This window comes from Galeopterus variegatus, unplaced genomic scaffold (genome assembly GCF_000696425.1).
Source record: "Galeopterus variegatus unplaced genomic scaffold, G_variegatus-3.0.2 Scaffold805, whole genome shotgun sequence".
NCBI lineage: Eukaryota > Metazoa > Chordata > Mammalia > Dermoptera > Cynocephalidae > Galeopterus > Galeopterus variegatus.
The window spans coordinates 441,770-465,745 of record NW_007726916.1 but is presented as its reverse complement, the minus strand read 5'-3'; the positions used below and the strand labels follow the sequence as shown (position 1 = coordinate 465,745).

The following is a 23,976-nucleotide window of genomic DNA, read 5'->3' as shown; positions in this document are numbered from 1 at the left end:
GGGGGGGGGGGGGGGGGTGGAGACGACAGGTGCCGCCCACACCTGTGGGTCCCCAGCAGGTGGGTGTCGCCGCAATCAAAGGGCATTGCAGGGGCTTACACTTCAGTAGAGCAAATTTTACTTTATTTTTCGTGGGCGGCTGGCCACCATGGGGATCGAACCCTGGACCTTGGTCTTATCAGCGCCATGCTCTAACCAGCTGAGCTAACTGGCCGGCCTAGTGGAGCGAATTTTAAATGAACAACCAGGTAGAATTCTTGCTGTCAGGGACCCAAAAGTGAGAAAAGTCTTCCCAAAAGGCCTGGTGGAGGTTGAAAGAAAGTGAGCTTTATTAAAGGAAAAGAATCTGCTGGGCTGTGCCCAAAGTGATGGGCAGCCCGGGGCTGCCCTGAAAATGGGGGGACGGCCGCTAACCCGGGGCAGTGGGAGCTCGTGTAGGTAGTTGGCGCCAAGAGCGGGGTGATGTCATTCAGGGGCGGGGATTGAGTTAGGTCCCGGAATGGATAGTTCTGCGCATGCGGAGATGCCGAAAGTTACATCTCCGAAACCGTGAGGCTTCTTGTAAAAGAATGGGGAGGGGAGGAGGTGGGCGGCGCCGTTTTGTACTTGGGCTTGTCTAGAATGGCGCTGGGTATGTTGCAGATCTATTAGAGGTCATTCCTAAAAATGAGTGGAGCTGGCCAGAAATCCTTCAAAGTTGAGTTCAAATGTCACTGCTTCTTGGACCATCCCATAACACTTTTTTCTTTCCTAAGAATTTTATTTTAATTGAAAATTTGGTTTTCTGTCAAAGCCATACATTCACACGAAATACTCAAATGTTAGAGAAACATTTAAGGATAAAACTCTCTCCCCCCAGAGTTATCCCACTCCCTCAAAGGTCACCACGTTTAACAGCTGTGTTGCATTTTTGAGACATGCTAAAGTAGAGTCATTAAGAAGGTGGATGTTGCTGTCAAGTCTCGGCTCTGCTACTCACTAGCTGTGTGTCTTTGGGCAAGGTACTTCACCCCTTTATGCCTTGTTTCCCCATCTGTAACATGACCATCATAACAGGGCCTACTTTGTAAGGATTATTCGAATCAGTGCATACAAAGGGCTTAGAACAGTTCCTGAAATAGTACTGCAAAGATGTTGGTTCCTGTATTATTTTTTCATGGTGATTGCTAAGCAGACACCTACGCAGGTAAGAAAGGTGCTGCACACTGAGGGGTGCTGGCTGAGAGTAAGAAAAGCAACGGTGGCTTAGATTACATTGTTTCTACCCAAACATACTTTGGTTGCATAAGTACCTACAAAATTCATTGCTTCCGCAAGGAAATAGATTTTACTCTCATTTTCCTTGAGATGTGGCCTGCAGAGTATGTTCCTTGTTGTTTCACCTTTAAGAGACATGGGCACAGAGAAGCTTCCACACTAAGCATGACAAGAAAGGCAGCCAACCCTCAGGCTCTGGGCTGGGGAGGCAGTGAGAGGGGCCTGGTGAACCCACCCGGGACACATGCCCCATCTCAAGGGCTTCAGCCCAGGGCTGCCATGCAGAAATGTGGACTCAGAGTTTTCAGATCTTAACATTCTTCCAGAGACATGGGAAATCTGCACATTTAAGTAAAATCTCCAGTTATTAAATGTCAGGGCAAAATGCCTTGGAATATTTTCTAGAATGAATATGGCACATCTACAGGTTGGACCACCAGCTCTACACTTCTCGCCTTTCAGACTCCCTCCCTTCCTCCCCTGCTCCTCTCCTTCCCTCTTGTCCTCTGTCACATAAAAACTCTTTAAGGAGCAAGCATCCGTTCTTCAAGAGACCATATATGTCCCCGGAAGAAAAAAGGATAAAAGATAAAACTTAGTCAATTGTGAACTCAAAGAATCCCATCCCATTTTGGTTGTGTGGTTTCTTGGGTTATTTTCAAGTCCTGTGTTTTGCTGCTCCCCAGATGACTTATAGCTGGGGCAGAGGGACAGAGCGACTGTAGCCTGTGACTCTTCACAGTAAGGCTGCAGGCTCTTTCATTTTGCTGCTCCCCAGATGACTTATAGCCGGGGCAGAGGGACAGAGCGACTGTAGCCTGTGACTCTTCACAGTAAGGCTGCAGGCTCTTTCTCCTGGGCTTATTCATAGCCATGTGGTCCTAGGTACTCACAGTTGAGCTGTAGAGCTTGGTTCTAGGATTGACATAATTTGTGTTGACGTAGTTTCAGAAAAATCCTCTGTTTTGCTCCCTTGTTTTCTGACCAGAGTCCTTAAAAGCTTACTTTTATTCCATGACATGATTCCATTTAAGCCACGTCCGCAAAACATGGTACTTAATCACATGAACCCATCAGCCTATTAATTCCCACAGAGAGCGTGCTTTTGAGAAAGTGTTTTAAATTTTAACCTTGGCAGCAACTCTGTGACTCACTATTGTCTGAACTCTCATGGTCATGGTTCTTTGCCATATTTCATTACATACTTAAATATTAAATCTGCAACTTAGCTTTGTCCTGAGCTAAACAAAATGTATAAGCTCATGTGTTTAAATTACTTGTGTTTTTTCCTATTGTACATGAAATTAATACATAACTAGTAAAACATGTTGGTGTGTGAACCACCATTGGTTTTCTCGCACCGCATTTCAAATAATATAGTTTTATAAGAATATCAGAACATGTATAATGTGTTTAATTTAGCTTCTCTCTTTCCTCGGGAGGTATAAAAGAAGAGGGATAAATGACATCAGACTTCCTGACAAAATTCTTCTTTTTTTTAGATGAGAAATTAGAAGAGTCTCCTTTTCAGTAGACTTTAAAGTCCCTTTCCTAAAATACCCCCTTACCCAGTATATGCTTGTGTCCTTTTGCTAATCGTTAGTTAGTATAGGAAGACAGAGTGATTATTCCACATCATTTTAATCTTACAAATTGCCCCCTTTTCTGTAAAGAGCCAGATGGTAAATATTTTAGGTTTTTGTGAGTCTTTGTCACAACTCTGCAATTGTTCAACATTTATTGTAACACTGAAGCAGCATAGATAGTATGAGGCTGCATTCTAATAAAACTTTGTTGATGGACACTGAAATTTTGAAGTTCATGTAAGTTGCATGTTTCATGAACTATTAAATCTTTTTATTTTCCCCCCTCGCCATTTGAAAATGTTAAGTACCCTTCTTAGCTATCAGGCTGTATAGGAAAAGTTGGTATGCTAGATTTGGCCCATGGGCTGTAGTGTGCCAGCACTATTAGAAACTAAAAGAGTTAGAAGAAACTTTGAGTCAGTCTCCCCGTTTTACAGAAGGTGAGTTGAGGGTCCTGTGCAGAGTGTAAGGGACGCTCCCGTGTCCCTACAGCCAGATCCTGAGCCTAGGCCTGTTTTCTTTTCACTGCACCCTGCTGCCCTCTGCTGTTAGCAGCGACAGTAGCATTTAGTGGAGAGGAAAGTGGAATGTATGTTAAAATGCCCCCACAATCAGGGACAGTATAATTGAGACAGGACTGTGGTTTATCCAAAATCGTGTTTAAAAAAAAAAAAAAAAATCATCATGTCATAGGATATAAAAACCATACAAGTAATTTCAGCAATGAAAATTTTGTAACTGGCAACATAAAACTACAAATTGAAATAAGTTATTACATAAGACTTCTATGAGAGTTTAGAAACCTTTTTGTTTGGGGGATTGAGGAACTCAGAGTCGTGTCTATAATCCTTAGAACAGGATTTAGCTTTCTAAGAAAAGTACTTTGCTCAGCTGGAAGCTTTTAGCTCAACATGTCTTGGAATCCTGCTATCTTGATGGCCAAAGTAGTTTATATTGTTAGTAATTTTTCTGGTTCCCCCTTCATATAGGCCTCCTGGCCAGAAGTGATGCCTTCACTGATATAGGCTTGCAGGATCCCACTGTAAGTCATTCATATTTATTAGGGTAAGAGTCCTGGGGCCTGACGTTTACCACCCTCTAAGTTAATGGTCCTTTGGTCATATAGCTCCACTGTGGGTTATCATTTAGGGAGAAGGGAAAGCATTTTTATATACTCTTTTTATGGGTGAAATCAGTATGTTTTTGTCATGAATAATTTTTAATCACAAAAACTAAAGTCAGCAGTAATCCCATCTCCCACAGTCAACCCTTAGGTATTGTTTCCAGGGCCTTTTCTATGTTGGCTTATAAATCATAGTATTAAGTTGAAAAGTCCAGTACTTACAGGGATCAGGCAGATATGGAGTGAGTGAGGTTTGGAAGTGGTAGGGTGAATGAAAGCAGAAACACGCTCCCCCTCGTAGCCCGTTACACACATAGGTGTGCTTGTGTGTGCACATGCATGTGTGAGACTTCCCCAGACAGGATTTACACTTCTGATATGTGAGGTATGCTAGGATTTCCACTCTTGTGTTTCATTATGTAAGAGCTGCTTATAACCCACTAAGTGATCAACCTGGAGCACATAACATGCTGAGCTACAGAGGTATGCCTTTCTGGAAGGGACCAGGGACCCTTCCTCCTGCTGGATCTTGCCAAGTGGAAATGTGGCTCAGTATTGCTAGATTTCTGACTTTTCAAGAGAACCCTCAAATATTTTTTTTTAAATGTGAACTACCCCAACTCTTACAAATTGGCTCAAATTTAAAAATATTTTTTTCTATCCCATATCAAATGTATTTGTGAACCTCTTTGTTCGTGGGTCACCTGTTTGCAATGTCTGGTGTTAGACTCTGTAGCATTTAACTTTTTTTTTTTTCCCTAACCTTAACGTTGTGTTCTGAATACTTTTCCATGTTAGTAAACAACCCTTCAAAACAGCATTTCTGTGGGTATTTCCTAACCCACCCTAGACCCTCTGGTGATGCTCTGTGTACTTGTGCATGGTACCACCAGGACTTGAGCAAGGTGGGCCCTTTGAACATGTAGTTGTTTCCGAGGTTTTATAGTCAAGGAAATTCAGCATGAATCATTAACTCCCCCACCCCCACCCTGACCCTGCCCAGAGTGCTGGGGTGTGTGGGAGGGAAGGGGCACTTTTTTCTAATTTAATTCTGAGACTCATGTTTCATGTAGACATAATAACACTTAGCACAGGCTAGGATTTTGTAAATGTAGATAATAAATGATGTGTTTTAGCCCACACTCGTGAATTGTACATCAAAGTATAAAATCTGATTAAATTATTTGTGACTTCAAAGGCAATTAGTTCTTCCTTTGGGCAAGATTTATGGCTTTAAGAAAGGATTGGCATCCATTTAAAAGTTTAATTGAAACGAGCATTTCCAAATGTCTTTATGCTTTTGAAAGTGTGTAGAGTGATTTAAAGCAGAGTTTCTTAACCTCAGCACTACTGACATTTTGGGTTAGGTAATTCCTTATTGTGGGGGCTGTCCTGTGCACTGTAGAATGTTTAACAGCACCCCTTGCCTATATCCACTGAATGCTAGTACCACCCTTGCCCACAATTATGACAGACAAAAATGTCTCAGACATTGCTAAGTGTCCCTTGGGGGCCAAAGTCACTCCTCCAGTCCCATGTACTGTTTAGTGTACTTTTGAAGTTTAGCACTGGTGACAAAAATTCCTGTTACTTAACATTGATCTTTGAAGTGTTTCAATATTTACGTTTAATTTTGTTTTGTTTGATCCTGAATACAAAATATTCCTTTCACATTTTAATGTTAGAAAATAAATAGCATAAACCTCCCCCAAGAGGTGAAAACTAGAATTGGGTGTACCTTCTGCTTTTTTAATGTATATAATCACAGTGATAATAATAGTGATAAATAACTTTCTTGTGGTGGAACGGGTTTCTGTTTTTTGCAACTTTGCAATGTTTTCTTTAACACGTTTCTGTATTAATGCATGTGGTTCTAATTGTTAACATAGGTGGTGCATTGAATGTGACAGAAAAGATGGTGGCAAGTGACTGAAATTTGGGAAACATTTATTGGGGGAAGAAATCTGGTTTCATAAAGTAACGTGAATGCAAATATTTTGAGTGCATGCATTGATTTCTTGATGTAAATTACACACACACACACACACACACACACACACACACACGAGTACTTCAAAAAGCTGATGGAAAAATAGAATTAAAAGATAGTATGAATCTTCCCGTGAACTTTTGGAGTTCATTTAAATTTCAATGCATGTTATATCCTTGCTAACTTTCTGACTCCCAATGCTATAGGCATTTTGGCCAGCAAAGCATTTTATATGTTCCCGCAGATGGCCACCTATGGAGCCTGGTTTTCAAGAACATGTCTGTTGAACCTCACAGGAGTCATAATTACAGAATTCCTGTCCCATCATTTCCATTTTTCCATTTTAACAAATACAGTACATTTTTGCACCTGTTTTAAAGATTTTTTTCTCCCAAGAAAACCACACAGTAAAAGTATAAAAAAGGGCAAAAGAGCTCATAATCTAAATACCTTTAGTTGACTCTTTTTTTTTAAAGTTGGGTCAGCCTCTGGATAGCTTTAGATGGTGGAACGATGTGCTCTCATTTCTGTGTTTAAGGTGCCCTCCCTGGCTTCTGTGTGGAGGGTGGCCTGGGAGTGGGGGGACCTGTGGCAAGTGGTAGGGATTTGTGGAAAGTGCTTACAGGGTCTCCATGGGAGGTGATGGGCAGGATAGTGTTAGCTAGTTTTTTTTTTTTTTTTTTTTTTTTTTCATTATTGCCCCCTAAAGGATCCATTTTAGACATTTTATTCCTAATTGTCTTTCCATGAAATTTATTTATTTTAATTAATTAATTTTTTTAAAAAGATGACTGGTAAGGGGATCTTAACCCTTGACTTGGTGTTGTCAGCACCACGCTCTCCCAAGTGAGCTAACCAGCCATCCTTATATAGGGATCCGAACCCTTGGCCTTGGTGTTGTCAGCACCACAGTCTCCCAAGTGAGCCATGGGCCGGCCTGAAAATTTTTTTTTAATTGAGGTGAAATTCACATAACATAAAACTGACCATTTTTAACAGTTCAGTGGCATTTAGTGCTTTCACACCGTTGACCAACCATCTCCTCCATCTAGTTCTAAAACATTTCCATCATTCCAAAATAAAACCCTGTACTCACTAAGCACTCATTTCCCAACGCCAGACTCCCCACCCGCCCCTGACAGCCACCAGTCTGCATTCTATTTGTATGGACTTACCTATTCTGGATACTTCATTTAAGTGAAATGCAATATGGGGCCTTTAGTGTCTGGCTTCTTTCACTTAGCATGATGTTTATAAAGGTCATCCATGTTGCAGCATGTATCATCAGAGTTTCCTTCCTTTTTACGGCTCAATAACATTCTATTGAGGAGATAACTCAATTTGTCTATCCATTTGTGGACATTCGAGTTGTTTCCACCTCTTGGCTATTGTGAATATTGCTGCTATGAACATTCGTGTCCAAAGATTTGAGTACCTGTTTTCTTTTGGGTATACTTGTATACCTAGGAGTGGACTGCCATGGAATTTAAAAGTATTGTATATCTGTTTGTGTGCTGCATGTATATCTGTGCTTTATATGTAAAGGAGCAGTAAGACTTTTTTTTTTTACCCCCTAAGAACCACTTTTTGCCCCCTCGTGGGGCCATATTGCCACCACTAAGATTGCATGGACTAGGGTGATAGCAGTAGAGTTGAAGATCAGTAGAGAGATTTGGGATGTATTTTGGGAGTGCCTTGCAGAGGCCTTGCTGAAGAGTTGGGCGAGTTGAGGCATGAGCACAGATGAGGAATTGAGACAATCTAGGTGTGTTTGACCTTGAACAACCAGGTTCATAGCTTTAACCAATATAGAGAGGATGAGGCAGTTACATGATGTTTCTCAGATTGGGGAGGTGGGACAGGTGGCATTTGCAGGTGGGCATGGGAGATCTTTTTCTCAGGGAGATGCAGAGGAGAGTTTTGCCGTATGGGATCCTTGGGTTGCTGGGGGACCCCAAGGTGTGTCCCTTTCCTGATTCCATGAAGCTTTGCCTCCCCAGAAACCTGGAAGGGTAGCCCTGCACTTTACTTGCTGGTTGGAGAGTGAACCAGACCCGTCTCCATGGTAAATCATTGTCTTCCTGCCACCCTTATTCTTGTCATATCCAAGTGCTATGTTTAAAAATTTTAAAATATTTAGAACATGTTTCTTAAATGTTAATTCTTAAGTTTATTAACAAAGGAAACCTTATATGTCTAAAATTAAAGGCTTGTCCTAGTTATTTATTTTTTTAGTACACATGAATGTATATACAGAATTATAAAAATAGACTTTACCTCTTTTTTTGCTAAAATCCTTGCAGGACCACAGGTGGGGTGCTGCTCTGCTAGACCACCTGATGGCCTCACCTTTTTACTTAACTTGACCCGTTGAGCAGGAAAATGTGGACTCACTTGATTGCATTCTGTGTGAAGCAGCATTTTTGCATGTTTTCTTTTGTCGTCCCTGCTACCCTTTAGGGTTAAGCCTCCTTGTCAAAGTTCCCTGCAGTCCCGAGCAGTGCTTTTTTTTTTTTTTTTTTCCTTTTTTTTTTTTTTTTGTGACTGGTAACGGGATCACAACCCTCGGTGTCGCGCCCGCACCGCGCTCAACCAGTGAGTGGACCGGTCTCTATATGGGATCCGAACCCTCGGTGGGAGCGCTGCCGCGCAAGCGCCGCACTCTACCGAGTGCGCCACCAGGCCCCCCCCCGCAGTGCTTTTGATAGTATTATAAGGCCCTCCCTGTTTGACCTTGCTAGTTTGCTTAAGAGAATACAATTAGAAAAGCCCTGGTCTCGGGCCAGCCCGTGGCTCACTCGGGAGAGTGTGGTGCTGATAACACCAAGGCCCCGGGTTCGGATCCCATATAGGGATGGCCGGTTCGCTCACTGGCTGAGCGTGGTACTGACAACACCAAGTCAAGGGTTAAGATCCCCTTACCGGTCATCTTTTTTTTTTTTTAAAAAAAAGAAAAGCCCTGGTCTTTTAATCTTCAAGGGGAATACATTACACGGATCTTTTGACCTACTGCAAATCTCTTTTGGAATTAGGTAGAACATAAATAAACGAATTATTTAAACAAATCTTAATACTAAAGATTTTATTGGTAATATTTATTTTAAAATTCCTTTCTTTTTGTTTCTTTGTGTAAGGAGCACTTGTTATAATACCAGTGTTAGTAATGTTAATAATAATTATAGCTACCACTTGAAGGAATGTTACATGCCAGGTGCTGGGCCAAGCATTCTGTTAATCCTTACAGTAAAACCAATTTAATTTATTATTTTAAAAACTCGATTCTTAAAATAATTTCTAATGTTTATTGAGCACTTGCTAAGCGCCAATCGACATGGATGAGCTAATCTAATCCTAACCTCTCTCCCCATTTCCAGATGAGGAAAAGGATTTCCTATGTGGCTTTCTTAACTTCAGCACCATTGACATTTGGGGCCACATAATTCTTTGCTGTGGGGGGCTGTCCTGAGCATCATAGCATATTTAGCAGCTTCCCTGGTCTCTACCTACTAGAAGCCAGTAGCAACCCCACTCCCCTGCTTGTGGTCAGAATTGTCTGCACACATTGCCCAGTGCACCCTGGAGGGCAGAAACACTCCTGGCTGAGAACCACTGGTTCAGATGATGAACCCAGAGCCCTGAAGGTTAACGAGGAAATAGAAAATACTACTACTGCACTAATAGCGGGCATTAATATAGCACTTGCTAGATGCTAGGCACCGTTCAGATGATTGATTGATTGATCACAACAACCTAATGAGGTGTAGGTGCTCTTAACCATCCCTTGTATTATATTACTAATGTTCCTCCTCCCGCTGCCAGGAAGGGAGATGCAGAGGTGCCAGTACCTTGCCCACGGCTACATAGCACGTCAGTAGCTGAGCCGGGATTTGAACCCCCAGCGCCTGGCTCCCTGTCCATGCTTGAATTTGGCCTCTGGAGGTCTGGAGTTTTTCCCACTCTGTTACATTAAAAATAACATTGGCGGGTCCTGGCACTGGTGCTAAGACCAGCCCATGCGTGTGGGCTGGCTGAGCTGGTATACAGGCTTAACCTCTGAGTTCTCATTCTGAGCATCCCCGTTTAGCAGGTGAGGAGACCGAGGCAAGCACCCACCCAAGTGTCCTAGCACTTTTGAGGTCCCTGGGGACGTCTTGATTCCTAATGCCTTTGCCATCAACGTATTTCTCTCGAGGACCAGATTGCCCTAGAATCGATGTTACTTGCTCATCTGAGGAGAGTTGGCCCTTTTGTTGTCTCTCCTGCGTTTAGCCCCAGCTGTTTTTAAATGGGCCTGTTAGGCATTGGCAGACAGTGTCAGTAATGTGGAGGGGTGAGGGCAGAGGGGCAGGATCAGAAGGGTCTTCAGGAGGCCCTCGGTGGCCCCTCTGAATGCTTGTTTTGTTAAAATAAATGGTTTCATTTCCCATTCTCCCTTCTCCCATCCAGGGAAGTGAGGCTGAGAAGCCGGTAGTTTTAAGGTATTTGTAAAAGCCTCAGGCACAGGGACAATTCTCCGTCCTCCCATAAAACTCCGAAACAATAAGGAGGGAGATAGTTCACAAGCAACTCCCTCTCTCCATCTACTGAGTTTGTCTTCGTTCAGCCCTGAGAACCTTTGCAGTGGGAGCTAGAGAGTTCCGGAGAGGTGGCACTCATCACCAGTAGGTGCGGTGGCTGCATGTGAGCTGGCTGCTGTGGCTTCCAACAAATGGTGACGTGCCATTTCTAAGTCTGGCATCCAGTCTCTGCATCTGGACTGTGGGGCTCTGGTTTAATGGCTACTTATTTTGAGATTTATTCCCATGAATGGACCAAACCAGTTTCAGTGGCAGCTTAGCCGATTCATCTTAGAGCTTTGTGTTTAATAGAATAACTGGGGAGGGCTTCGTCCTTTGTGGCTTTCATAGTCTCATGTCACGTTAAAGCCCTTTGCTTAAAATAAATGGCCAGACTCACCTCACCCATGATTCCATGCTGCCCTTGTTGAAATCAAATACCATTTCATAATTTCTTTACTCTCTCCCTACCCCAAACTTATAAGTTTTACTTGTTTTTTTCTTGTTAATCTGTCTTTTAACAATGATGTACTTTTCCAGCTTCACCAGCCTCCACAAAGACGGGACAAGCAGGGAGTTTATCTGGCAGCCCGAAAACTTTCTCTCCTCAAGCGTCAGCACCTATCACTACGAAAATGGACAAGACATCCACCACTGGAAGCATCCTGAATCTTAACCTGGGTCAGTTGGAAGTATCTTTCTGTGTGGCAACTGTAGTTATTTTTGCAAGTTCTGATGTCCTCTTTTGTATGTGGTTCCTGAACCTTTAATTCTTCCCTGTGCAAAAATTTAAAAGATACAGTGGGCGAAGATGAGGAGAGAACAATAAAAGGAACCAGAAAGAGATTTCTTGGGGTTTGTTGACATGCAAAGTTGCTTTATCTTGAAGCACCTAAGGCCAGTGTTTTATAAGCTTACTTCTTATGACAGCAGTAAACCCACTCCCTATGTATAAATACACATGTAACAGAAATAAGTTTGATGAATCAGTATTTACCTTTCCTATGTGCAGTGTACTCTGACTATTTCCTTTCTTATCTAATTTTTTTAAATGCTGGTCTTCATCCCCTGAATTATTAATACGTTTGAACCCATTGTGTTTCAGTTGGTTGTTTTAAAGACACTACCTTAGGCCAAAGTTTTTAGCAAAAATTGGCACCAGAAATGCTAACCAACCAAGTATGAGGTTATTATTTAATTGATTCATGCCATCATGACCCTGATTTTTATTGCACATCTGTTATGTGCTGGGCATTGTTCCAGGCACGGAGATAGAGCAGTGAGCAGGTCAGCTAAGGCCCCTGCTCTTGTGGAGCTTGGGTTCTAGAGAGGGAGAGACAGTAATCAAAGTAAATAAGCAAGACAGTTCTTACCACCATGGATGCCTTCAAGGTGAAACATGTTGTTAGAGGAGAGACGACAGGTTGGGGGCACAGGTGGAGGCCCACTTAGACGGAGGGGTTAAGGAGGGCCTCTGAGGAGGTGACATTTCAGCTGAGATTCGCATGGCAAGAAAAACCAACCATGCCAATATCAGGAGGAAGAACATTCTAGAAGGAATAAGAGTTTAAAGGCTCTTAGGGTATGGATTGAGTTGTTGTATTATAGGAGTAGCAAGGAGGCTGAGGTGGCTACATCCCAGTGAGTGAGGGGCAAAGGCTAGTAGGTGAAGTCAGAGAGCACTGGGGCCTGGTAGACCCTGGTAGAGAGGGCTTTGAGCAGAGGAGGGATGTGGACAGACTCCACATTGCAGAAGGACTGCTCTGGGTGCTATGTTGAGAATAGTCTATATCAGAGCTGGCCGCTTAGCTCCCTTGGTTAGAGTATGGTGCTGATAACACCAAGGTCCAGGGTTCGATCCTTGTACAATCCAGCTGTCCCCCAGGCAAAAAGAATAGTCTGTATTAGTCATTATCATCTGGGGGCAATTTGTACCCCCACAAGCTCCAGCACACCTGGCAATATCTGGACACACATTTTTGAGTGTCTTACCTGGGTGTGAGGTGCTACTGGCTTCTGGTGGGTGGAGACCAGGGATGCTACTGTCTATCCTGCAATGCATAGAATTGTCGTGATAGGTTTGTGTATGGCAGGAGAAGTAGTGACAGTTCAGTTTATTTATTTATTATTATTATTTTTTAAAAAGATGACCGATAAGGGGATCTCAACCCTTGGCTTGGTGTTGTCAGCACCACGCTCAGCCAGGGAGCTAACCGGCCATCCCTATATAGGATCCGAACCCGTGGCCTTGGTGTTATCAGCACCACACTCTCCCGAGTGAGCCACGGGCCGGCCCGACAGTTCAGTTTAGATTCTGTAAGATTGAGATGACTGTTAGACCCCTAAGTGAAGAGATCAGAGGGCAGCTGGAAACAGGAATGGGATGCTCTGAGGCCAGGTCAGGGTGGGAGCTGTAATTGTGGGAATCTTAATTTTGTACATGGGATTGTGTTGGGCAGTAGTTCTCATGACTTGGGGGTGTGGTGTGGGTTGGATGCTCCTGGCACCTGTGATTGGAGGCCAGAGATGCTGCTAATAAACATCCTACAGTGCACGGGACAGCCCCTCACAACACAGAAGGATCCAGTCCTGGTGGCTTGCAGAGGTTGTGAGTCAGGGCTAGAGCATCATGAAGGAGTGAGGGCCTGGGACGTTCGAGCATGGAGAGGTGGGAAAGAGGAGGAGGAGCAGGTGGCAGAGCCTGGATAGGGACGATGGATAGGGAGTAGTAGCACAGGGCAGTGTCACTCAGGAGGCCCTGGGACAGAGGGTTTCAGGAAGGAAGGGTGGCCGCCCGTGCCTAGTGATGCTCGGGTGTGAATATATAGCTTTTGGTAGTCGGTGCCCTCCAGGTCCATCTTGTCCTGCAGTGCCATTTTTAGATGGAGAAACCGAGGTCTGGGGAAGAGGCTGGAGGTACCAGGATCGCAGAGCCAGAGGCAGCAGGACTAGGGCACAGCCTGTTTCTCCACGGAGCCAGAGCCTCCTTCATTCCAGGTCATTGTTCGTGTAGCCCACATATAATGGGACAGTCAGGGTGGTTGCTTCAGTGGCTCCAATTCAGATTGAATGGTTGGTTCCTCATTTGAACAAAAGGGGACCCATTTGCTGCCTTGGGAACATTCACTTCCCAAAAATGTGGTTTGCTTTCTCGTGCCCTTATCCCACCTCCACACCCTGAAAAAGGAACACTGCAGAGGCGTTCTCATGGTGATGTTTCCTGTCTGCCCATCAAACTGGGCAAGAATAGTTCCTTCCCTAAACCAGGCAGTCACTGGGCATCCTTGTGACACTGTGGATCTTTCCATTTGGCTTGACCCATTGTGGGAGTAAAAGATTTTTTCCTGTCGTGTGTCTGGTGGGCTGACATGGTGGTGGGTGGGCACAGGAGAAGCCAAAGCTCTCCTGTCTCCCCTGGTAGCTCTTCCAGTTCCCAGGACACATTCTTGTCCTCATCAGCAGAAACAAAAGCGTTGGGAATGTGGGCATTTTTATGGGCTGGGATTTCAGTTACCTAACAGGAAGAGGATCAGCTAAGGACTGTTGGAAGTACTGTGGGTGGGTAGAAACATTAGAAAATGGAAAGAAGTGCTAATTAATTTTCCAGTGATTGCCCAGGGACTGAGCAAATGCTTTATGGGGATTGATTTTGTCTGTCGTCCATGTATCTACTTTAGACCGACAGAATGATGCAGAATGCAAGGGATAATGATGAAATTATTGTATCTAACAAAATAGGATATCATTGAAAAGTACACTGGAAAAGGCAAAATTATAGAGATGGAAAATAGATCAGTGATTACTAGGGGTTGGAGTGGAGGATGGTTTGACTACAAATTAGGAAGGGATTCTTTGGGAGATGGAATTTGTTCTACGTTCTGTTTGTGGTGATGGTTACATGAATCTATGCAGGTGTCAAAACTCACAGAACTCTATTCTACAAAATGTGAATTTTATTCTCTGCAAATTAAAACTATTTAAAAAAATACAACAGTCTTTAGGTTATAGCTCCATTTTACAGAAGTGGAAACTGAGGCACAGAACCACAAAGTTACCCACCCAAGATCACACATAGGTTCATGGTAGAGTTTGGCCTATAGGCTCAGGCCTGACTGCTGTGTAGCTGGACCTCTTAGCTGAAACACGTGAACTGAAATGCTACAAGACATGGCCATGTTATGACTTACGTGTCCCTTGGCACGGTGTCCCCGGTGCCTATTGGATATGTCAGCCCAGCTGTAGGGGTCAGGGTGAGGATTCGGAATGGCCAGTAACACGCAGTGCCTCCCTAAAGGAAGTAGGTCTTGCCAGTTGAACCCGTATTCTCAGACTTCAAATTCAAGAAAAGCAGAAATCCAGATTTTTATGTGAACTCTCCTAGTTTTTAAAAGTTGGCAGTCAATTTATTAAAAACAAAAACTACCTGGGCCAAACAGACAATTAGAACCAAAAGTACAAAAACCAGTCCATGGGTTGTCAGGTGGTCACTCGGCTACTCTTAATTAATTGTGGTATATGAGTGTATGTGTGAGAGCACTTCAAACAGTTCCTGGAAAAATGAAATGATAATCTTTTCATTAACTGTTTGAAGACCTCTCACATGTATATGAGCATATGTTACACGAACATATGTATGTGAATGTATGAGTTTGTGGTATATGAGTGTATGTGTGAGAGCACTTCAAACAGTTCCTGGAAAAATGAAATGANCCCCGGTGCCTATTGGATATGTCAGCCCAGCTGTAGGGGTCAGGGTGAGGATTCGGAATGGCCAGTAACACGCAGTGCCTCCCTAAAGGAAGTAGGTCTTGCCAGTTGAACCCTCCCCGGTGCCTATTGGATATGTCAGCCCAGCTGTAGGGGTCAGGGTGAGGATTCGGAATGGGCAGTAACACGCAGTGCCTCCCTAAAGGAAGTAGGTCTTGCCAGTTGAACCTGTGTTCTCAGACTTCAAATTCAAGAAAAGCAGAAATCCAGATTTTTATGTGAACTCTCCTAGTTTTTAAAAGTTGGCAGTCAATTTATTAAAAACAAAAACTACCTGGGCCAAACAGACAATTAGAACCAAAAGTACAAAAACCAGTCCATGGGTTGTCAGGTGGTCACTCGGCTACTCTTAATTAATTGTGGTATATGAGTGTATGTGTGAGAGCACTTCAAACAGTTCCTGGAAAAATGAAATGATAATCTTTTCATTAACTGTTTGAAGACCTCTCACATGTATATGAGCATATGTTACACGAACATATGTATGTGAATGTATGAGTTTGTGGTATATGAGTGTATTTGGTGGATGAGGGGAAGGTTTGTGCGGAGACCTGGTTCTTGCCCTACCTGGTACTCACCGGTCCCCTCATTTGCTGTCTTGGGTCTCTTCTCTCCTCTTTAAAACAGGGAGCTGAGCCTCAGGGGATTGTTCCCTTTTTGACTCGGCATCAATTACAGAAAAGTCACAATAAGAATGAGTTCAGTGAGGCTAGGAGAGAAGAGGAGGGCGTCATTCTTTTCTTCTAGACTCCTGCTTGCTTTCTCTGATAATCCGCCTCCTCTTATCTCACAGAGGGTGTTTACGAACTCAGCAGTTCAGTAGTCCTGTTAGTGACAAAAATGTGCCTTGATGCTCTGTTGAAGATGCCGACAGAGCAACGGCAAGTTGTCAAGCACGGAGCATTTCTGCTTGTTTATTTCTTTACTGTCACTGACGGGGTCTCCTTTCTTTCTGTGCATAAAGCGATACCTTGGAAGTCAGGTGTTCTTTGACAGCATGGATGCAGGGCTGCGGTCTGGATTTCCCAGATGTTGTCTTGACTTTCTTTACAGTGAATGAGGTGGGGGAGATCTCTGCTTGGTTTTGATTGATAGTTGGCATCTGCCAGGGTCTCTTGTCTAAACGGTATTGTTCCCTTGACGGAGCCACCATTTGATGGCCCCTGGAAGTGCATCCATTGTTGTTTCCCTGCAGCTTTAGAACAAAGGATATCTCTCTCACCTGGAAAGGAAGTGCTTATATTTTTCTTTTAAAAAGCTTATTTTGTTTTTACAAGTATGAACATGATAAGAAAAATTTCAAAGTACAAAAGGACATTTAATGATGTAGGGAAAGTGAAGATAAATGGTCAGGGTCCCTCAGATGTTTAGAATCTTGCTGAGCATTTGATGTAAATATGTACATTTGCCCAGGTGCTCCTTGATTATTGTCTAATGTAATTGCGCATGTGCACCCAGGTGTTCCTGGCTGTCTGACTGGCACCCAGGTGTCCTGGGTTATTGGACTTAAGTATAAAGGATGAGTGGCGCTACAGGCCTAATCCCCTCTTCCTTCATCCCATTTCCTTCCCCTTTACCCTCTCCTTCTCCCTCCCAACTGCTCTGTGACAACATCATGTAAAAAAATAAAAAATAAAATAAAGGACGAGTGGCTCTGATCCAGAGGGCCCCCAACCCCCAGGGGGGCATGGGGAGGCCGCTACTGCTGCTGGAGTCTGTTGGCTGCAAGCTGTTGCTGCCAGGGCCCGCGAGACCCTCTGGGAGGCCACCGCTGCTGCTGCTGTAAGCTGCTGTAAGCTGCTGCTGCTGAGGAAGCTGAGGACTGAGCTTGTGTCGTGTGCCAACAGCTCCTGGGATTTTTCCAATTACCTATCTCATGGACCTGCATGTGAGGGGACTGGTGACCCAGTCTGTATCTGAGGGGTCTGGGATCAGGATCTAGTCTATACAACGGGTTTGAAGGGTCTGTGAGCCCTAGCAATACAATTGGCTACCTCAGCAGGATTCCGACAATTGTGCTAGCCATGTAAATGAAAAGCCATTCCTGTCTGTAATCTCTGATCACCTGCCTCTGTACCCTCTCCCCACAGGTGACTACTGCTGCCTGCTGTCAGTCTCCTCAGAGAGCTCTTCTATGAGGGTACTTCAGAAAGTTTGTGGAAAAATAGAATTGAAAGATAATACAAATATTTTCATGAACTTTTTGAAGTACGCTTTTACCATTGGTTCTTTTTTTTTTAAAGATGACCGGTAAGGGGATCTCAACCCTTGGCTTGGTGTTGTCAGCACCACGCTCAGCCAGTGAGCTAACCGGCCATCCCTATATAGGATCCAAACCCGCGGCCTTGGTGTTATCAGCACCGCACTCTACCGAGTGAGCCACGGGCCGACCTTACCATTGGTTCTTAACTGGAGTGATTTTGTCCCCCAGGGGACATTTGGCAATGTCTGGAGACATTTTTATTGTCACAACTGGGATGTGGGTGCTACTGGCATCTAGTGGGTGGAGTCCAGGGATGGTGCTTAACATCCTTTAACACACAGGGCAGCCCCCACTCCACCCCACTGCACCCCTCAACAAAACTTCTCCAGGCCCCAAATGTCAGTAGAGCCAACATTGAAAAGCCCCGAGAATAGGTAACATTCGTATCTATATTCCTTTTCCTTCTTTTCTCCCCCACACCAATACTAATGTGCTGTACTGATTATTTTTTCATTAAACATGTTGGCTTTTCATTTCAACCCATAACAATTAAACAGTCTCAGTTTTATGGTAACTGTTAGCAGCTATATTTAATTCCAGTTAAAGGCAAACTAACATTTTTCTCCAGGTACCTTATTTATTGACTTTAGGTTGTTTTCCATTTTTGCTTTTGAAAACAGCTGCAATGAAGACCTTTTTGCCCATGTGAGAGGGTATTCACAGGATGAGTTCCTAGCAGTGGAACTGAGGGTCAGAGGCTACATGCCATTGACATTTGAAAGATACTGCCAGATTGCCCTCTGAAGAGGTTGTTCTGATATATGCTCCCTCCAGAAATGTAAGATCATGTATTTTTCTAACATGGTTTTTTTTTAATCTTTGGTTTCCGTGTACAGCCTAAGCTGTCTTCCCGTCAGCTGAAAAGTTCAAAATGTTGGCAGCAAGAGTGGATTCTGAAGATCCTCCCGATATAGAAGGGCAGGGGTGGAAGAAGGCCTAATAGCTACTATGAGCTGAGAAAGTGGAGCTCTTCTCTTCTCCCTGTAGAGGAGAGGAGAATCAAAATGCAGCTGAAGTTTTGAGAATGACAATCACGTTGGCTAAATTCCTGCTCGCAGCCCCCAGACAGATGTATTGGTTCATTCTAACAAGAATAAATGTAATAGTAGCTTATTGACCAGAGACACCTTATTTTGTAAAATGAGGTGCTTTTCCTTCTTTGTATTCCTTTTGATTACTAATATTTCAGAGTTCAGTCTTTTTAGGCTGAAATGAAGGGGTTATATTTACTGTAGGCATATTTATCGATGCAAACACACACACACACAGCTAGGTTATTCTGGTGAGTGCTGTGTCTGCTTTTATAAACCCTAAGGCTCAGACAGGTGGTGCTGTTAACATAGATAAACAGGAGTTAAGGCAAGATGTGAGTTTTCTTTTAAAAATTTTTATTGAATCATAATTGATTATACATATTTTTGGGGTTCAGCATTGACCTATGTTGATCAAATCAATATTACTAGCATACATATTGTTATAAATCATACTTATTCTTTATGCCCCTTATCCAATCTCTCCCCAACCCCTTCTTCCTCCCCCCTCTAATTACCCTAGATTTCTTCCCACCTGAAAGAGTAATGGTTACTCTGTTGATTTGTTGCCTAGATGATGTGTCCAATGCTGAGAGGTATGATCAGGTCCCCCAGTATTATCATAGAGCAGATACTGGAATGGGCTTTGTGGAGAGAGACATCCTTTTCTTTTCTTTGGTCTCTGCTGGCTGTGTCAATGCACTCCAGTGGCTGGTGGACCATCTGCATCGTGGTTGTGGTGTCTAGCCACTTTTGTGGCAGCCATGGTTATTGTGGTGGCTGTGGTGGGCCACCCACATGGAGGTGATGTTTTTGGCATGCTCCTTGGTGCTGGTGGTGTGCTAGCTGTGTGTGGGGGTGGCCTGGTCCCCATCTCCATGCCTCAGGTCCCTGGGTGGGCCCCAAGGCACTGGCAGTGTGCTCGGTTGTGTGGTGGGGGGTCTGGTCCCCGGATCCATGCCTCAGGTCCAAGATGTGATTTTTCTTTACCCATGTACAAGATTGGACTCATACAGGGATTCTCAGTCTTGGATGCCAATTAGAATTACTTCTGGAGATTTTAAAAGGCTGCCGCCTAGGCCTTCCCCCAGGCTAATGAAATTAGAATCTATGAGGGAGGGTCCTAGGCATCAGAATTTTTTAACGCTCTACAGGCAATTTCAGGGTTAGCAGTCACTGGACAACTACAGGGGATGTCATATTTTACAGCCTGTGGGTGCAGTCTGGCCCCCCACCTGTGTTTATAAATAAAGTTTTATTGGAACACAGACACATGCATCTGTTTATATATTAGCAGAGCCTAAATGGCCCACAAAACCCAAAATATTTACTCTCTGAGCCTTTACAGAAAAAGTTTGTTGACCTCTGATACAGTAGATTTTTTTGGTAACTGTGTGGAATCTAGTAACCATATAGGAATGTTCTTGAGAACATTGATGAACATGTCACTTGGGTTGCCCCTCTTCGTTTCCTGCCCTTCATGGAGAGTATTTTTGTGATATATTTTCTTTTCTAACTCGATGCTTGGAAAGGCTGCTTTTTTCCTTTGACATCCAGTGTGCTTCCTTTTTTCTGAAAGTGGAAATGGTGACACAGGCCCTAACCCTTCCTTACTGTCTCATTTGCAGTGTGGCTAAGTCATTATAAGTCCTACTTCTTCCAACTGCTCTTTAATCTGATCTTTCTTTTTTCTTTCCCTGTTTCCTTGTTCCTTATTTTTCTTTTTCCCCTTGCTGTTTTATTGTTTCACTCTATAAATTCTTTGTAAGCTGCTTCACATTCCATGCAGACAGGTGGGTATACAAGTAGATAAATAGTTTTCTTGCTCTTTCTCTGGTAAATTAGAATAAACATTCTTCCCCCTCTCAGAGGTGACTCTTGTGTTTGCACTACCTGGTCTTTGAACATCTGTAGTCCTGTCTCTTATAGGTTCTCTGAAAAGCCTCAATCAGTGCGTGTGCATACACTCGTAAATACACACGTGTACTCACATGTGGACACACATGCGCCACATACAGAGGTGTGTTTTTGGTGCTTTTTCTTTTTTTCTTTTTGGCAGCTGGCTGGTACAGAGAACTGAACCCTTGACCTTGGTCTTATAACACTGCGCTCTAACCAGCTGAGCTGATCAGCCAGCACTTTGGTACTTTTCTTGAATTACAAGGATGGTCTCTCTGCTGGCTTTGAGCACTCACTTCTGGAATCTCCCTGGGGGGTGGGGGTGGGGTGGGCGGGCGACCCCCAAGTGTGTTTTGGGGAAAGAGCCCTTCCTAATCTAACCTTGGTGGGGATGTCATTATGGTGATAAAATTAAGTTGGAGGAATTAGTTGCTTCTGGTCACCTTGGGGGGGTGGGTGGGCCTTTTTGGGAGGCTTCTTCTGGTCACTTTGAAGGACTAATTTCTGGGTGGCAGTGTTAGAGAATGGGTGAATGGGAAGGTGAGTGGGTCTTGCCAAAACAGAAAGAGGAGAGAGTGAGGGCTTGAAACAGCTCTTTCAGCCCACCTCTCAGACTATATCCTGGGGCCTCTTTTTTTTTTTTTTTGTCTTTTTTTATGTCCGGCAACGGACCGCAACCCTCAGTGTCGCGCCCGCACCGGACCGGGATCGCAACCCTCGGTGCCGTGTCCGCACCTCGCTCAGCCAATGAGCGGGAACTGGTCCGTATGTGGGATCCGAACCCTCGGCGGGAGTGCCGCCGCACTCCCAAGCGGCGCACTGTAGCAGTGCGCCACCGGGCCGGCCCCTATCCTGGGGCCTCTTTAACAGCCTGATGAATGGAGATGGTCTTTGGCACCAGTGGTAACAGGGAGGTGAAGGGGGGTTCAGGGAGTGAGCTCACAGCTGGTGGCAACAGGCTAGGTGGTGGCTTCTCAGTCGGTTGATTGTACGCCACCTGCTTTTTGATCTGTTTTCTGGGATTGGCCGGGGTAGGACAGATGCCCCATGTTCTGTGCTTTGGGTGGGTTGGAGGATATACCGGAGGGTGGAAGGCAAAGTGAAAGATGGCATGCTCCCCCCTGCCAGGCTTCTCATTGCTTTCTGGACCTTTCAGTCACCTTAATCCTCCCTCCCCTTATGTTTTTTCGGGTACTAGCAGGGGCAGCAGAGGATGTAGAAAAGGAATTCAAGAAAGGTAGGCTCATCAACCCTTTGGAATCTGGTCCATTTGGTCATATAAGGAGCCCTTGGCAGAGGTGAGGGGATAGGACCTCAGGACAAAGAGTCTTGTCAGAGACCTTGGCCTGGGAATTAGGCTGAGGAACTTGGACTCTTACCTGAGTGAGAAGACCTGTTAGATGCATGTTTAATGTCCAGGGCTAATCTCTTCACCTTGCCTCACCTAGATTTTGTAAGCCAGCAAGGTCTGTTTCTCTTACATTTCCTTCTCTTTCTAGTTTGAGTCCCAGACTAGGTGGGCTAAGAGTGAGAATTAAAGCCTCTGTGCTAAATAGGCAGCCAAGACCCCCTCTGAGGGACTCCGCATCTCTCTTGGACAAAAGCCCTCTCTAGTCCGGGCTTGGAAGTTACATGCACAGCCCGGCCAGACACAATTGCTTTGTCTACTGAAGCTGAGATTGAACATGTTACTGTAACTTTTGGCTTTGGAGGATCCCTACTGATGCCGAGTTCCACATATAGCAAAAAGTTTTTGTGTTGCATGTGCCATCACATGTTATGTGTTTTATGTTATGTGCTCCTGGTTGTGGTGTTTGGTGTTTTGGTCTGGCTTTGGGAGGAGGAAGCTGATTGATGAGCGTGATGTGTTCATTCCCTAAGTGCCTGTGCTTATGAGGGTGTGACAATGTCTTCCAGATCGAAGCAAAGCCGAGATGGACTTAAAGGAGCTGAGCGAGTCGGTCCAGCAGCAGTCCAACCCCGTTCCTCTCATCTCTCCCAAGCGGCAGATTCGCAGCAGGTTCCAACTAAATCTTGACAAGACGATAGAGAGTTGCAAAGCACAATTAGGTATGTCTTCTGGTTTTCTTGCAGCAGTGTTATTATCAATATTATTTGTAGGGATATCACCTGGATGCAATAAGGGTTGAATCCTGGCTGCTTTTAGCAGTTGCTTTAACCTTGACCTTTGTTCCACTAAAATATATTAACACTCAGCAAAATATTTCAGACTTTTCAAAATATTCAGAAGGGGTCTTTGAACTCATCAGAGTTTATTCTTGGGTGATAGCAGCCTGAAAACTAAAGATACAGGTTTGAAGCATGAAGGTTTGAAAGCATAAAGATCCTCAGTTTGCCTCTCAGTACACGTCAGTGACTCAATATCAGTACTGAGTATATACCAAGTGTCCAGCACAAAGCTCTTTCCCTTCAGACTGGGCCACTCCCCACATGGCAAATCCTTCCTGCTTCTGTACCTGTTGCCTCCCTTCCATTTCCCTGTGCTGCCTACTTTCACATTGCCTACCTGAATCCTGCCCTTTCCTAAGGCTGAGCTCAGATCTCACCTCCTCCAGGAAGTCTCCTCTGACTGCCCTCCCTATCTGCCCATCTCCTTTGCTCGGAAGCATCAGTGGTAACTTTGTGTGGGGGTATCTCTCCTAATCTAGGTTGGAAGCTCCTTGAGGGCAGGGAGGTTGTCTTATAAGAATTCGCCTTTTCCATGGCACCTAGTACATGCTCTGGACTATTTGTTGAATAAGTAAATAAAGCCAGGACAGCATTTATAAAGAAGTGGGTTGCTGGCTGGGTCTCAGGAGGAGAGAGAGCTCCTCCAAGGCGAGGTGTCAGTGGGTGCTCTAGATCTTCAGGTGAGAAAGGAACTACAGTTTGGGGTCAGTATATATAATATATATATAATATTGGTGTCTGTCTGTATTTGTCAAGTAGCTTGTTGGGTTGCCTGTTTGGTTAGGACACTGAGTTGCATGGGTGAAATCTGGCAGCACATTTAAATATCCCTCTTGGGTCCTTCCATGCAGCTGGTCTAACTCCTTGATTTGTTATTATTGCTAATAAGAATTTTAATATTTCTATGTACTGAATGCCTTCTGTGTACCCTGCACTTATGCTAAGTCTGCTTAGGTTGTCCTGGGAGTTGATACTATCATCAGTTCCATTTTCCAGATGAAGAAACTAAGGTTCAGAGAGGTAGGTCACTTGTTCAGGGTCACACAACTAACAGAAACAGAGGAGCAGGGTTTGAGTTCAGATCTTTCACGCTCTAATGCCCAAGCTTTTCCTAACATATGTGTGGTCATACCTGCCCTTCTTGTGTCCAACCATTAGCTACCACTAATACAAGCCTCGGACCTCAAAATTATACCGGATCTGGATTTTTGTATTTTGTGGGGTTTTTTTTTTTCCTTTTTGTCTTTCTTCGTGACTGGCAACGGGATCGCAACCCTCAGTGTCGCGCCCGTACCGGACCGGGACCGGCAACGG

General features: G+C 44.2%; 1 protein-coding gene across 2 annotated transcripts in view; it reads left to right on the top strand.

The window, feature by feature from the left end:
• The window catches only part of ZMYND8 (zinc finger, MYND-type containing 8), a 69,496-nt gene that overhangs the window by 7,787 nt on the left and 37,733 nt on the right, over positions 1-23,976 (top strand). For both annotated transcript variants that reach the window (XM_008572549.1, XM_008572548.1), the window contains exons 4-5: positions 11,053-11,193; positions 22,390-22,542. In XM_008572549.1, the coding sequence (XP_008570771.1) occupies positions 11,053-11,193; positions 22,390-22,542 (294 nt within the window). The remainder of the gene's footprint in view (positions 1-11,052; positions 11,194-22,389; positions 22,543-23,976) is intronic.